This window comes from Miniopterus natalensis, chromosome 11, assembly GCF_054644295.1.
Source record: "Miniopterus natalensis isolate mMinNat1 chromosome 11, mMinNat1.hap1, whole genome shotgun sequence".
In the NCBI taxonomy this organism is placed as follows: domain Eukaryota; kingdom Metazoa; phylum Chordata; class Mammalia; order Chiroptera; family Miniopteridae; genus Miniopterus; species Miniopterus natalensis.
In genome coordinates this window covers 41,467,863-41,483,362 of record NC_142091.1, presented here as the reverse complement: position 1 = coordinate 41,483,362, position 15,500 = coordinate 41,467,863, and the positions used below count along the sequence as shown (strand labels likewise).

At 36.0% G+C, this 15,500-nt stretch overlaps 2 protein-coding genes across 2 annotated transcripts; both read left to right on the top strand.

The window, feature by feature from the left end:
• The first annotated feature begins 1,156 nt into the window (after positions 1-1,156).
• LOC107538704 (olfactory receptor 51V1-like) lies at positions 1,157-2,118 on the top strand. The gene is given in 2 exon segments (XM_016215027.2): positions 1,157-1,982; positions 1,985-2,118. Coding segments are annotated over 2 exon segments (960 nt in total).
• Positions 2,119-9,445: 7,327 nt separating this feature from the next.
• Positions 9,446-10,417, top strand: LOC107538616 (olfactory receptor 52Z1P-like). Its single transcript, XM_016214934.2, has one exon. The coding sequence runs from the start codon at positions 9,446-9,448 to the stop codon at positions 10,415-10,417; it is 972 nt and encodes a 323-aa protein (XP_016070420.1).
• The last annotated feature ends 5,083 nt before the right edge of the window (positions 10,418-15,500 follow it).

Here is a 15,500-nt window from a genome sequence, read left to right as displayed (position 1 = left end):
ACAAAAGATACATTCAGAAGATTAGCCCGAGGAGCTGGCTGGTGGGATAACACGACAAACATGAAGAACAGATCACAAAGGCAAGCTGGAATCTGAAGCTACTTTAACACATTGAAATAATTAAGTCAAATGTGAAAGTCAGTATGGACTTTAAAACACCTGTCTACATTACAAGAGCCTTTAAATCTTTTGTGAAGACTCCCAGGGCCAGAGCTTAAGTCAGGCAGGAAAACTATGTGAGGAAGAAGCCAATCCTTGCTGCTGCAATGATGCTTTTAAAATTCTAGACAGCTATTTGACTTTGGTCTTCTGATCTCTGGAATGGCAGATTCTAATGAAGAGAAAACAATTGCTCAGTCTGTTCCATAAATGCATATTAAATGAGTACTCAGCATACCCGCTGAATGAATGAATAAGTGCATAGGATACACTGGGCTGATGTCAGAGAGTGTGTGTCTTCAACCTAAGTCTCTGTGCCACTGAGGCACAGATGATTCTAATATCTCAGAGGGACAGTGCTCCTGTGGGAAATCATTCACCAAGGTCTCGTGTATAAATATCCCTCTCTGTCTATCACCAAGGAAAGAAAAGTAATCGTTGGCTATGTCATCTGGAGTGCGATAAAACAGGAACATCTTCACTAAATACTATTTGGAGGAAAAATACACTTGGAGACAGCACGAAGTAGGAAATGATGGGTATGAAATGACTATTTAAATGCACTTAGAATATTAAAGCTCAAAGATTATTCTTAAATGCTTGATGAACTGCAGGGAGGAGACAAAGAATTATTTTTAGAACATCCGCTTTTAATTTTACACTTACGACATCTCACCAGCATCCTTGTGAAAATGTCCCAGGCATCATATCTTTTCTGAGAATTAGTTTTCTACGGTAGACTATTTGTTTTTACATGTGGCTTCCAAAGACAGCTTTAAACCCTGTCAGTGGATGAATAATGACTCTTAAATGACTTCAGAAAAAGACCCTTCTCTTCTACACAGCAGACAATATGCCTCTAAAAAACAGAGTTGCTTGGCTATATTTTGTCAAGTGAGTTAACTTTTTAGTGTAATGCTGTTTACCTCAAAATTCCATCCAGGTCATCTGAAATTGGAGCATTCCCTTTGAAATATACACTCTTGCTGCCTGGAAGATGTATTTCAGTTCCAGAATGATTGCTTCAGTGAGCCCTAGCATGAATTTCTCCTCCTTCCATCTCACTGGATTTTCTGGCCTGGAGCAACAATATCCTTGGCTCTCCATCCCTTTCTCCACCATCTATGCCATGGTGCTTCTGGGCAACTGCCTGGTGCTGCAGGTGATCCGGACAGAGCCGAGCCTGCACCAGCCCATGTTCTACTTCCTGGCCTTGCTGGCCCTCACGGACCTGTGCATGGGGCTGTCCACAGTGCACACGGTGCTGGGGATCCTGTGGGGGCTCAGCCAGGAGGTCGGCCTGGATGCCTGCATTGCCCAGGCCTATTTCGTCCAGGGTCTGTCCTTCATGGAGTCCTCTGTCCTTCTTGCTATGGCCTTTGATCGCTACATCGCCATTTGCCACCCACTACGCTACTCCTCCATCCTAACTAATGACAAAATCATAAAAATTGGGGTGGCGATTTTATGTAGGAGTACATTACTCATACCTCCAGCCATCATTCACCTGAAGTTCTTAAATTACTGCCGCCCTCGCATCCTGTCTCACTCTTTCTGCCTGCACCAGGACCTCCTCCATCTAGCTTGCTCAGACATCCGCTTCAATAGCTACTACGCCCTGATGCTGGTCGTTTGCACACTATTGTTGGATGCTGTTCTTATCCTTGTGTCCTATGTCCTGATTCTTAAATCAGTCCTGGCAGTTGCCTCTCAGGAGGAGCGGCGTAAGTCATTTCAGACCTGCATCTCCCACATCTGTGCTATCCTCGTGCTCTACATCCCTGTGGTCAGCTTGACCATGGTGCACCGCTTTGGCAGGCATCTCCCCCCGTGGTCCATGTCCTCATGGGCAACATCTACATTCTTTTCCCACCTTTCATGAACCCCATCATCTACAGTGTCAAGACTCAGCAGATTCGCAGCAGAATACTCAGACTCTTTTCTCTGAAAAGATATTGACTTATTCAGGCCCCTTAAAAAATAAAAAGAGACAATAATAGTAAGTACACAAAAATCAGTTTTGTTAGAAATACAGCTTTCTTCCTGAGTCCATGGTTCTTGATTTTAAACACACTTTAAATGTGGTCAGAGAATCATCTACAAGCCCGTTCCATTTTAGCCTTTGTCCTGGAAATGAGTTGTTCGTGGGAGATTCTGCCTGAAATATTCCATAAACCCTATCAACTTGATTTGTGCAAAACAAAACTTTTGTAGGTTATTCCATTAGTATAATCAATATTCAAGAAAGTATAAAAGTAGTTAAGTGCCCAAAATAGATTTTCAAGTATTTTCTTTGCAGTATAACAAAGCTAAATTTAAACCCTACGTCTTCCAGTTTCAAAACTGGATAACTTTAAGTTTCTTTAATTTATTGAGATTCAGTTAATTAATCTCCAAAATGGGTAAATATTAAACTCATGGGAATATTGTGATAACTATATGGACCATAATTGCCCAATAATTTTTTCTAAAATGATGGAAATATTCTACAATATAGAATAAATAGCTATATGTGGCCACTGAGCACTTGAAATATACATAGGACAATCAGGCAACTCCTTTTAAAATTCCTGTTAACTGTAGTTATTTTATATTTAAATATTAAAAGACCATGGTATTGGACAGTGCAAGTATACAATATAAAAAGAACATATAATCAAATATGACTCATGATTCAACTTTTACCACATCTACTTTAAATTTAAATTCTTACTTTTTGTTACATATGTGGACTCCACTGCCCTTTACCTGGAAGTGGATTTTGCTCTGAATCCTTTGCCTTTAAATTCAAACAGGGAAATGTCCTGAACAGATGAAACTGTATGTTTATGACAGAATGCGTTCAAGAAAAAAAGGATTCAGTTAAGTGCCTGTAGGGATAAAAAGAAAATAATTGCTTCAATCTTCCTATAATCTCTTAGGTACATAAGGTGGAAACTGTTAACACTCAACAGAGTAATACATTAAAGTAATTTTACACCAAGAAAGCAAGTATATCTTAATATTTTTAGATATAAATCTAACCATGCATTTTAAACTTTCATTTAAAATAATCTGTGTTTATGTCTTTTTCTCCTTTTTATACTTCATTCAATTAAGTAGTCTCTGCTTATTGACTCTGTTTAAAAAAATAAAAATAAGGGCTTAATTTCCAATAGCTTAAGCCTCAAAATGTGAAGAACAGTTTCTGGACAGAATAAAGTATCCTGGCCAGAAATTAAAATGTAAAATTATCCACAGGATAATAAATTAAGACTCCGGGTTAGAATAGGGGGTTAATTAGAAGAAAAGAGTGAATTTTCTGATATCAGTGAGGAGCTAGTCTACTTTCTGTCAAAGCTACCAGAGCTGAAGACTATAAGGTAGGGTTTAAGGAAGGGATGAAAAATAACTGTGTCCTAATTGCTAATTTAATGTAATTTATTCTCTTGCTACAGAATCAAAATTACTGTAACCAATTAGGTTAATACAAATGTCAGGTTTGTACTAATTGCCCTAATGACAATGAATATATGCATGGTCCATACTGGCAGACTGTAACACAGCCAGTTTGACAAGTTTTGTATGGTCCAGTTTTAGAACGAAAGCAGCAGTTAGCTGTTGATTCTGTGGAGGCCATGTAGGTGTCTCATAGATAATCTTTTGGCACATGTTGCTCACTAACCTGACAAGTTCCATTCTATGCCTTGATACTGAATAATCACTTCTTCCCAGAGCTGACTCATTCTTGGGAAAGCAGGGGCCTGTACAATAGCAGGATATATTTTCCAGCTGCCAGTAATGATGGGAGTGCCAACATGAACTTACTCCGAGTTAAAGGATTAGAGTTATACATCCAACACACCTAAGTGGTTGGTCTGAGGGTCATGTTTAATATGGTGAGTGGAAGGGTTCATTTGAGAACTTTATACTCTGAGTATAAAGATTATGGCAACTTATAGAACCAACATAGCTGGAAATAATGGCTGTGAAAAATAGGTGGGAAGATATCTGGCATATTCTCAGAAATCACAGTTAATGTAGAACTCTATAGTTATACTAGGATGGTGAGATTTGTGGAGTTCTTCAGAATGTTTAAAATTCATGACCAAATGGCGGAGGTCAACCGAAGGATGGAAAATGAGTAAAGAAAGCTGATGAAAGTAAATTTCCTATGATTACTGGGTTTTACACAGAAAGAAAGAGGTTTAGAAAGATTTTACTTTTGGTTGTTTTGTAAAGGCATCTATCTTGGGGTGATAACTTATAAAATACCTATACCTCTACCTAGGGAGGAAAGGCCATTTCAGAGTCATCAGCTCAGGCCCATGACAGGTGTGAAAAGCACCATCTGGCACTTCACAGCCTTTTCAGAAACTAGGCAAGGGCATTCTTCTGCAGTAGATTCCAGAGAGCCAGTTTTATGAAATAAAGAACTTGTTATCCATGAATTTCGTCCTGGCACTGCTGTCAGACTAGTGGCCTGAAGAGCCAGTGAGAAACATGACCTTGTAGGAGTTGACCAGACCTTATGAGACCTGTAAGGCTACTAACCAACTTGAGTGGGAAACTCTACTGAAGCAACGCAGTGAGCTTAGGGAAACACACATTCTCCTCTTTTGGGTTTTGTTATAGGCAGACTGTCATGCCACTGTACACTGCTTCCTTAAGTAAAGTCACAATAATAAGGAGAAAGCTAGAGAATATTGCTCGGGGTGTGGTAACAGAGTAGGATGCTGGAAATCACAAAGTCTAGTCTCAGTTGGATTTACCTCCACATCCAAAAGCTAAGGTCCAGAATGGGAAAGATAGGTGATTCTTGGAAGTGAGGAAACAAGCTTTTTGTAAAAAAGAATCCACTCATAATAAACCCACAAGTAGATGCTCATGGTACACTATACTGACTAATTTTCCTAGGTCTATCAAAGCTTTATCATTAAATAGACTCAGAAGATTTTTCTACCAGAGGCTGTGCCCTTGCTCCCTAGGATATTTGTGACCACTTTTTGAAAAAGGGAGAATCTGCTAGAGTAATGAACAGAGGCCAAAACACACCCATTTTCTAGAATGATTCTATTGGAAATTTAAAAAAATAATAATAATACCAACCCAGCCAAGCACTCCTATGCAGAGGTAACTGGTATCCTACAGCTTTTCCACTAAATGTATGGCTTCTGGTCCTATATCCTCAGCATCATCAGGCAGCTTAAAGAAATGCAGAATCTTGAGCTCCAGTCCAGCCTTACTGAATCAGAATCTATGTTAGTTTTGGGGATGCTGCTGGTGTTCTCTTTCTTGTTCAGAGTGTTTGTTGTAAGCTTTTGTTGATTGTGTGCCAATTAATCAATCTGTATTTTTATTTATGCAAGTTTTGGTCCTTAATTTAATAGTAAAATAAAATTTTAGGAATATTAAAGAGTCAATTTACATGTAAACCTGGCAGATTGCAAATGTTTTATTTCTTCTACTTTCTGTAATTCACTAAAATTATAGTTGTACACAAAGAGGCACTGTGAGAGGGAATGATAGTGGTGTTTATTAAAACAAATTTTATACAGATAGAAATCTCACATATTATTCTCAAAAAGCAAAACAATATAGATGAATATGAATCTGGGGTATCTATAGATGGAATACTAATGAGAAAAAAAATGTTCAGCACAGAACAATCTTGGAAAAACTCATGGATGGGACTGAGCATGGTAGAAAAGGTAAACATTCATGTGAGATTTCCTAACTAAAGTATTCAGAAACCCACTCCTTTTTTAGTCTGGCAAAAACAATAATAATATCTTTAGAAACTGAACAAATTATAGAGGGAAAGAAAGCAAGGGTGCCTCTCCCTGAGGTCTGTGTACCAGACCAGCTCCAGGCTCTTGCTTTCTATGAGAGAAATGCAATTCAGTCCTCTGGAGGCTGAAAATATTGGTCTTGGGAGATGCCTAAAAGGAGGTATAAATAGAGAGTTCCAGGTTCCTATTTGTGTTTTGGACAACTCCTTGCTTTTATTTTTTTCTCTACTCAGCCAGTTAAATACTTCAGGATCCTAGAAAATATAGGTAAGTAGGCTGAGTTATGCTCAGTGAAGATTGTAGAAAAAGATACCAGAAAAAAAATTCAGGAAACTGTAGAAGCTGCTCATTCTTTCTGGAACTGAATCATTTGCATTTTCCTTAACCCTGACAGATGATGTATTGGATGTGACTTTAACTCTGAACTTGACCTGCAATTGTAGTCTATCTTTGTGCTCTTTTATTAAGTGGGTCCTCTGCAAAGAGCACAAATACATGTATTTTTCCGTTTAGAACATGTTAATGCAATGGCCATTTTTCTTTGACACTCAGATCTGAATGTTGTGCTTGGATGCACTGAACTTTTATTACAGTAGTTAAAAACAAGGCTCAGTTATTAAACAAGTTTAATAGTTAAAAATAATGTGTGTATATATACACATATATATAAATATATGCATTATTTTTCTCCATAGAATTTACTAATTTACTGATTATTCATTATATATCAGGTGCTGGGCTAGGTGCATATGAGGAAGCTGAAACTCAGAGATTTTAACTCTTTCCTCAAGACAAAAATGTTACATTGGTGAGGGGGCAAGAATACTCTGTTTCTAAGCCCAAGTGCCTAAGTGTCCATCACTATGTTAAACTTCCTGTACCTTGTAAAAATGAAGTGATAATTTTGGGGTGAAAATTACCAGTTGGTACCATGTGCTCAGTATAGGAAGACAAATCAAAGCCTGTATGGATACCTTAAACCAGTTCAGTCTATGTGTAGTGGCTTATATGCCTAAAGTCCAGAAAATGAAACTTGTTAGTCTTAGTGATGGTAATTTTGTTAGTGCTCTAATTTCACATGTTTTTGGTGATAGAAACATATCTGGTTTATGTAGCAAGCATCCTAAAATGCTAACTTCAGAATTGCTGCACATTTGTAATTGGTGTTTGTTTTCAGGTATTTTACGAGTAAAACTGAACTTTAAATATAATGGTCATGCAGCCAGAATATGACTTAGCCAGTGTTTAAATTCAATTCTATGTGGCCCTAGTAGCACACTGTTTGTATTACCATATACTGCCCTGTGCATATATTAATGATTCAGTCAGAATATTCCATCAATAATATTATAAAATAATGCTACAAGGAGCCCCAGACCTATAAGTTAGGTAACCACAAGTGATAATGCTACAGTCAAGACAAAAACTAATAAAACAAAACAGATCACTGGTATCCCAGAAGATCATCAGTAGAGCTGGAAGAAAACTTGCAAAATTTCTTTTCCTCCCTCCCATCTCCATTCCTGTATTTCTTTCTATCACTTAGACTCTTCTCTCCCCCATTCTTTTTTTTGTTTGTTTTGTTTTTGTTTTTTTAAATTTTTATTTTTGTTTAAAGTATTACAGATGTCCCTTTTTCTCCCCAGTGATCCGTCCCCCCCCCCCCCGTTCCTTCCCCCTCCCCAGTCACTCTCCCCACCATTGTCCGTGTCCTTGGGTTGTGCATATATGCATATAAATTCTTTGGTTACTCTTTCCCCCTCCACTCCCCTGCTCCCCTCCATCCCTCTGACATTTTGTCAGTCTCCCCCATTCTTAATGTGCTTATGAAACCTCACTCACTACAAGCCCGCCTTCATAACTGCACTACACTCACATTCATGGCTGTGTCGTAGATATGTATAGGTGTGCTCAAAATGATCTTTTCTCTCACTCCCCGAAGCATCAAAACCCACTAAAACTTCAAACAATTAACTTTAGCTGTATGTGAAGTAGTTAAACAATTGATTTATATAATTAAAGTAGATCCATAGATTTATGCATATCAAGATGTTATATTATTTTATTTTATTTTTAAAAAATATATCTTTATTGATTTCAGAGAGAGGAAAGGAGAGGGAGAGAGAGATAGAAACATCAATGATGAGAGAGTCATTGATCGAGCCCACAACCCGGGCATGTGCCCTGACTAGGAGTCAAACCCCGATCACCTGAATCCCAGGTCGATGCTCAACCGCTGAGCCACTCTCGGCTGGGCAAGATGCTATATTATTTTAAAAGAATTATACCACAACATAAATAAAATCATAATGTGCTGACCATTTGAGTATTATGTGTTCTAACTTATAACTCAAAAAAGAGGCCAAACACTTCAATCATATAAAATGAGGGATTAAGATATTGAAAACTGAATAAAAACAAAAGTAAAGGTAGTAAAACTATGCTGTACAATGATTAGTGCACTGAACTGCAGTAGAATCAAGAGATAAAGAGAAATTCATTTCTGAACCCTGTGTACCACCTTAGAAAATAAGAAATTTAGCTAGCTTTTATTTGCAAACAGGGACTAGGGGACTATGGAAACCACTTTTCATCCACTTATGTTGTATCTATGTCTATACCTTTGTTTATATCTAATGTTTATAAACACACACACACACACACACACATATAGTACATGAAAGACAGAGTTTATCCTTGTATTATTATGTACTAATTCTTGCATTATTTCCATACAAACAACAGTAAGCCTACTTTTGCCCTACCCTGTAGTTTTTGATGTTGGTCCTACAATTTTAAGGGATATATTGATTGGCAGACAGGGATCATTTTAAGTCATCGGTGTGTCCTCAATGCCTAGCACAGGGCTCAGCACCAAGTCAGGGGTCAATCAGTGTTGAAGAGGGCATGTGCGCCGTGTTGCCTGCAATCTATTTTGTCAACACCTATTCCTTCCCTCTTCCACAGGCAGTACAATTCAATTTCACATCTGCCTCTTTTACTCAGGGATGTGATCAGTGAAAAATTTAATGACATGTTTTTATATCTAGTTTTATTTTCATAGTCAATATTGAGTGGTCATTAAGATCAGAGCTTTTAAATTTACCCTGCTTGACTTTGAATCCAGTGGGACCAGCAAAGGGCTGAAGGGTTAAGGTACAATTTTTTTTTTTTTTGTCTATAGGAATAATAACAGTATCCATGTAATGGATTGCTGTAAAAGTCTTTTTAACAGGTTATCATGAAGATTCAATAAGTTAATATATATAAAGTGTTATGACACATATCAAGAACTTATGAAATGTTACTTTTTATTTTCAGGGCACAATATTTAACTCTTCCATGGAAGGAGTCAAAGTGCACTTTTATGCTAGTTAATCTATCTCATTATTCTTTCATACAGAAGAATATATTGGGAGGAAAAACATCTGATCAGATATCATTCAGCCCAAGGTGGTGCTCCTGAATCTTCAGTCAGCCCTGTGGTCTTTCACTAAAGGAACTAGGTCTGGAGAATGTGGCCACAGATGGTGCCTTCCTTTTACAATCACACCAATCCCCAGGATATGTGGTATGTCCTGATTGGAATCCCAGGACTGGAAGATTCACACACCTGGATCTCTGTCCTTATCTGTGCTATGTACTTTGTGGCTGTCATAGGCAATATCTTCCTAATCTTCTTGATCGTGACTGAGTGCAGTCTCCATGAGCCCATGTATCTCTTCCTTTCCATGCTGGCCTTAGCAGATATCCTGCTCTCCACAGCAACAGCCCCCAAGATGCTGGCAATCTTCTTGTTCCATTCCATGGATATATCCTTTGGTAGCTGTGTATCCCAGATGTTCTTCATACATTTCATCTTTGTGGCAGAATCTGCTATTCTCCTGGCCATGGCATTTGACCGCTATGTGGCCATCTGTTACCCTCTGAGATATACCACAATCCTAAACTCTTCAGTCATTAGAAAGATTGGAATAGCAGCTGTGGTCAGGAGTTTTACCATATGCTTTCCATTTATTTTTCTGGTATACCGACTTAGATATTGTGGGAGAAACATCATCCTCCATTCCTACTGTGAGCACATGGGTATTGCTAGATTGGCATGTGACAATATCAATGTCAACATCATTTATGGCCTGACTGTGGCTCTGCTTTCTACAGGATTGGATGTAGTGTTTATCATTATGTCCTACACAATGATCCTTCTCACAGTATTTCAGATACCTTCTTGGGCTGCCAGACGCAAGGCTCTTAACACATGTGGTTCCCACATTTGTGTCATACTTATTTTCTATGCTCCAGCATTCTTTTCATTTTTTGCTCATCGTTTTGGGGGTAAAACCATCCCTCACCACATCCACATTTTACTAGCCAACCTTTATGTAGTGGTGCCACCTATGCTCAACCCCATTATTTATGGGGTGAAGACCAAACAGATTCAAGAACGAATGATTTTGCTTTTCTGCCCCATCAGCACATGTTGTTAAATAAAAATACATTAAAAAATTAAGAATAAAGTTATCATATGATCCAGCAATCCCTCTCTTGGGTATCTACCCCAAAAATTTTGAAAAGATTTATTCCCAAAGATATATGCACCACTATGTTCATTGCAGCATTATTCATGGTGGCTAAGTCATGTGGTCACAGACATCTGTGGCCACATGACTTAGCCACCAAAAGTGTTCTTTAATAGATGATTGGATAAAGACGATGTGGTACACATATACAATGGAACACTACTCAGCCATAAAGAAGATGAAATACTACTATTTGAGATAACATGGATAGATCTTGAGAGTATCATGCTAAGCAAAATAAGTCAGACAGAAAAATTAAGAACCATATGATTTTATTCATATGTGGGATATAAAATTGAAAGCTAAAAATAAACAAACAAGAAAAATAAGCAAAAACTCATAGACACAGACAATAGTATGGTGGTTTCCAGAGGGAAGTGAGGTTGGGGAGTAGTAAATAAGATTTGACTTTGGATGATGGGCACACAATGCAATATACAGATGATGATGATGTATCATAGAATTATACACTTGAAACCTATACAGGAACATCTATAATACTGTCAAAAATAAAAAAAAAATAAAAAATAAAAATCAGCCCAGTCGGGGGTGGCTCGATCACCAGTAAGGGGCATGCAGGAGGCAGCTGATCAATGACTCTCTCATCATTGATGTTTCTATCTCTCTCTCTCCCTCTCCTTTTCTCTCTCTGAAATCAATAAAGATATATTATATATATATATATATATATATATATATATATATATATATATATATATATAATCAGTCAAGAGCTTTGATGCTAAATGCATCAAGGCCACTAAATAAATAAATAAATAAATAAATAAATAGGCAAACCTATATAATCTTAATAAAAATTTAAATGAAACATAAATAATGATATTTTCAATTCTCCTAGAAATCCTATTATCAAGCATTTTAATTTATTTTTAGGGGTACATAAAGATAACTGACAAAAGACTGACATTTCAAGTTTTAACGCAGACTGACTTCTCATGTGTAAAGCTGGGAAGTAGGAGTGGCTAGTTACTCAGTTTTTTTATAGACAGTTGAAATAAAAATACTCTTACTGCAATCAACTGATATTTGGATCAATAGAATGAGGCCAACATATTGTAGTTATTTTATCTGCACCTAATTCTTAAGTTAAAATGTGAGCTCTAAAATCAGATATTTTCTGGTTGACTGATGTCTCATAAAGGGCAGTGTATGGAATAGACATACAGGGTGGGGCAACAGTAGGTTTCCAGTTGTCAGTTCTCAAAACAGAGTTTATGCTTGTATTATTATTTATTAATTATTATATCATTTTCCACATGAACAACTGTAAACCTACTTTTGTCCACGCTGTATGGTATATATTTATTGAATAAATGGATGATAGTGAAATAAACAATTAATACCCAAAATTAAAATATTTCACCTGCAAACACATAGATAACTTAAAAGCTAATACTTTTTTTCTACATATTGTGGATTTTAGGACCAAATCATCAAGGAGCATCCTGATATTAATAGAGACTACACTAGAGGACTAAAGGATTGAAATGTTTTATACCCAGGACACAAAAATAAAAAGCAATAGAAAATTAAACAATATATTTACACAGAGTCTTGTATAAAAAAGACTCTAAACAGACCAAATATAATTATCTATGAACTTACCTCTAGACTGTACCTTAATTCCTTCATATCTAGAAAATATTTTTATAATCTCTCCTTTTCAAGGCCTAGCACGATGCTGTGAGAATGTAAAATCTGACCTTATTTACACTTAGAGAAAGACAAAAAAAATCTTTGAAGTGTTCTCTTGAATATTTGTAACCTTTTCAGGGTTAGATTTTTAAATCTGTTTCTTTATAATGCATATATATACACATATATACACACATATATATTCACACACATACATACACACACGTGTGCACTAAAAAAAGAGGAAAGCTGTGAATAAGCTTTTCTATATCATTTTCATTTGGGGAGAGGGGAAAGAAGACAGAGAAATACAAGTGGTTTTTGCCTAGTGGTGCTAGGCTAAATAAACACTTGATTTATCTTCAAAATATTTGGATTTCACCCTCACATTTAAAAAAATTCAAAGTAGATATTTTTTTCCTACAATAGTTTAGTATTTTGCTATGAAATGTATACTCAGTGTTATATTTATTCATCACAATAATACTAATTAATGCTGGTAACAACATCTGCCTTTTATAGGTGAGGGACCTGTATGTAGGACAGAGAGATCAAATTATTTTCTCAAGCTCTCAGATGAATGGTCAGATTTGAACAGAAACCCAGGTTTGTATAAATAATGTGAAACTACTAGTAATTTTAAGAAAGAAAAACATGACTCAGGTAACTTTTTAGAAGAGCAACTTGAATATTATGAAAAGGTTCACATACTAACAAAAAGGTAAGTTAAAAATCAATACCAAATCAATGTAAGAAATAAAAAGATTATTTTCCTTGAACCTTGGAGTCCTGGATAATTTACCTTGGCTTGAAATAAATAGTCTATGCACTTTAATTTCAGCAAGCAAGTGTATTTTAGGGGTTAAAAAAAAAACCTTGATGTTAGAAATTCTGTTTTGCCTGTCACACACTAACTGTATGAAATTGGCATTCTATGTTTACTATTGTTTGTCATCTGGTAAAATGGAATTATTTTAGTACCCTTTTCATTGGTTTGATAATTAAATGAAATATGCCATATGATACATTCAATATTTAATAAATATTTATCTTTTTTGTTTTGGTAATGATGGTGATTTTTATGAATAAATTCATTAAAGAACCCAGTCCACATAGCCCTGCTTCCAATAATCCTGAAAAGTGGTTGGAATGGGTCACCATCACAGATACTGAAGTCACATAAAATGTTGACAGAAGTTACAGCAAATAAGTTTCTGTTTCAAGGGCAAATTGTTTAAGGAATGAGAGGAGTACAAGAGTCAATAGATTACAGAATGATGACAAAATATATGATTAAGAGGCCTTAAGATATTTTTATGATCTAATTTAGCAATGGGGAACTAAGAAAATGCCAATTTCATATTCAGAATGTATGAGATAGGATTGGGACAAAATATGATTGAATTGACATCCTTAATTTCAAAGAAATGTTCAGACTCAGGAATCTGTAGATACTGAAAGAAGTTAGGAGGTCACTGTGTATGCCTGACTGCTGAAGGCAATATCATGAGCTGTGCCCTGGAGATTTTGAAGGAGACTTTTTATGTCTTACTAAATCTTCAGCTAGTTAACAATGACTAAGACAGAATACCATACAAAATGGAAAGGGAGAGTTCCGAAGGTCCTTAAGGAAAACTGATATACTCTTTCAGATAGAATATATACTTTTTTAAATTAGGGTACTAAGAGATGGCTAAATAAAGAGAGAAGAGCCCTGGCTGGGTAGCTCAGTTGATTAGAGCGTTGTCCCCAGACACCAAATTTGTGGTTTCAATCCCTGGTCAGGGCACATACAAGAATCAATCAATGAATACATAAATAAGTGGAATGACAAGTCTCTCTCTCTCTCTCTCTCTTTCTCTCTCTCTCTCTCTTCTTTCTCCCTCCCCACCCCTTACCCTCATCTTCCTACTTCTCTCACTCTAAAACCAATCAACAAAAAATTTTTTTAAAAAGAAAGTGAAAAAAGTCCTTCATAAGAGGGAGAGGCTAGACAATTTGTCATCAAACTTTGAAACTCAGAGATTCAAAGAATATATTATCTTGGTATATCAACAGCAGCTTCACCCCAGATACAGATTTAGAGAAACTACATAGTCAGAAGAATAAATTTCCCTCCTCATGGTTTTTGCCCTGCCCTAACTGGCCTCATACATGATGAAACTCTATGACATAAAGCAGATAAAGTTAAAAAAAGGTATCCAAAAGTGTAAAGAGAGTAAACAAGACCAGGATACCCAGTGTCAAAATTACAGCATAGTACTGTGTTGTAATTGAGGGTTTTTAAAAAATATGTTTTTATTGATTTCAGAGAGAGGGAGAAGGAGAGAGATATAGAAACATCAATGATGAGAGAGGGTCACTGATTGGCTGCCTCCTGCATGCCCCTTACTGGGGATCAAGCCTGCAACCCAGGCATGTACTCTGACAGGGAATTGAACATGACCTCCTGGTTCATAAGTTGATGCTCAACCACTGAGCCACACTGGACATAACTGAGTTTTTTTTTGTTTTTGTTTTTTAATCTAATATATATCAGAGAAGTATAGGAAATGAAAAGAAATCTGAATTTTGTTTGTTAATTTCTATTTATTTATTTATTTTGCAGATGATGTGATTTTTAAAATCCATAAAGCATAAAAAGTTAACAGTTTTATAAGAACAACATAAAGAATCCATAATGTTAATATATTATGTTTTTGAAATTTGCAGAGAGGGTAAATCTTGGGTATTCTTGCTACAATAAAGAAGGGGGGAAAAAGAAAAATTGTACAGGTGTCAAGTGTTGGATATGTTGACTGGCATGGTTTGGGTGAATATTTCACAATATATACCTAAATTGGGTTATCAGGTTTTACATGTTAAATATATACAATTTTTGATTTTCAGTTATGCCTGAATAAAGCTTGGGGAAAAGTCAATAATATTTTATAGCAGCAATAATCAATGAAAAAATAAAATAAAAAATGACCTCATTCAAAATGGTAAAAAATATATGTGTACTGAAAATAAATGTAGGAAATGTTCATTGCATATTGTCAATTGTAATCATAATAATTCTCTTCAAAACAATCTATAAATTCAATGTCATTCCACTCAAAATACTATTATGATTGTAGTGTGTTTTACTGGTAATTTTTGTTCAAAACCTTTTTCCTCAAATTTATATTGTGGCAAAATGTATGTACCATAAAATTTGCTATTTTAACCTTTTGAAAAATTTACTTTGAAGATAACATTCAAAAATTTTTAATTAAAATGTAGTTGGTATACAGTATTATAATATTACTTTCAGGTGTACAATGCAGTGATTTGATATTTGCATACATTAAAT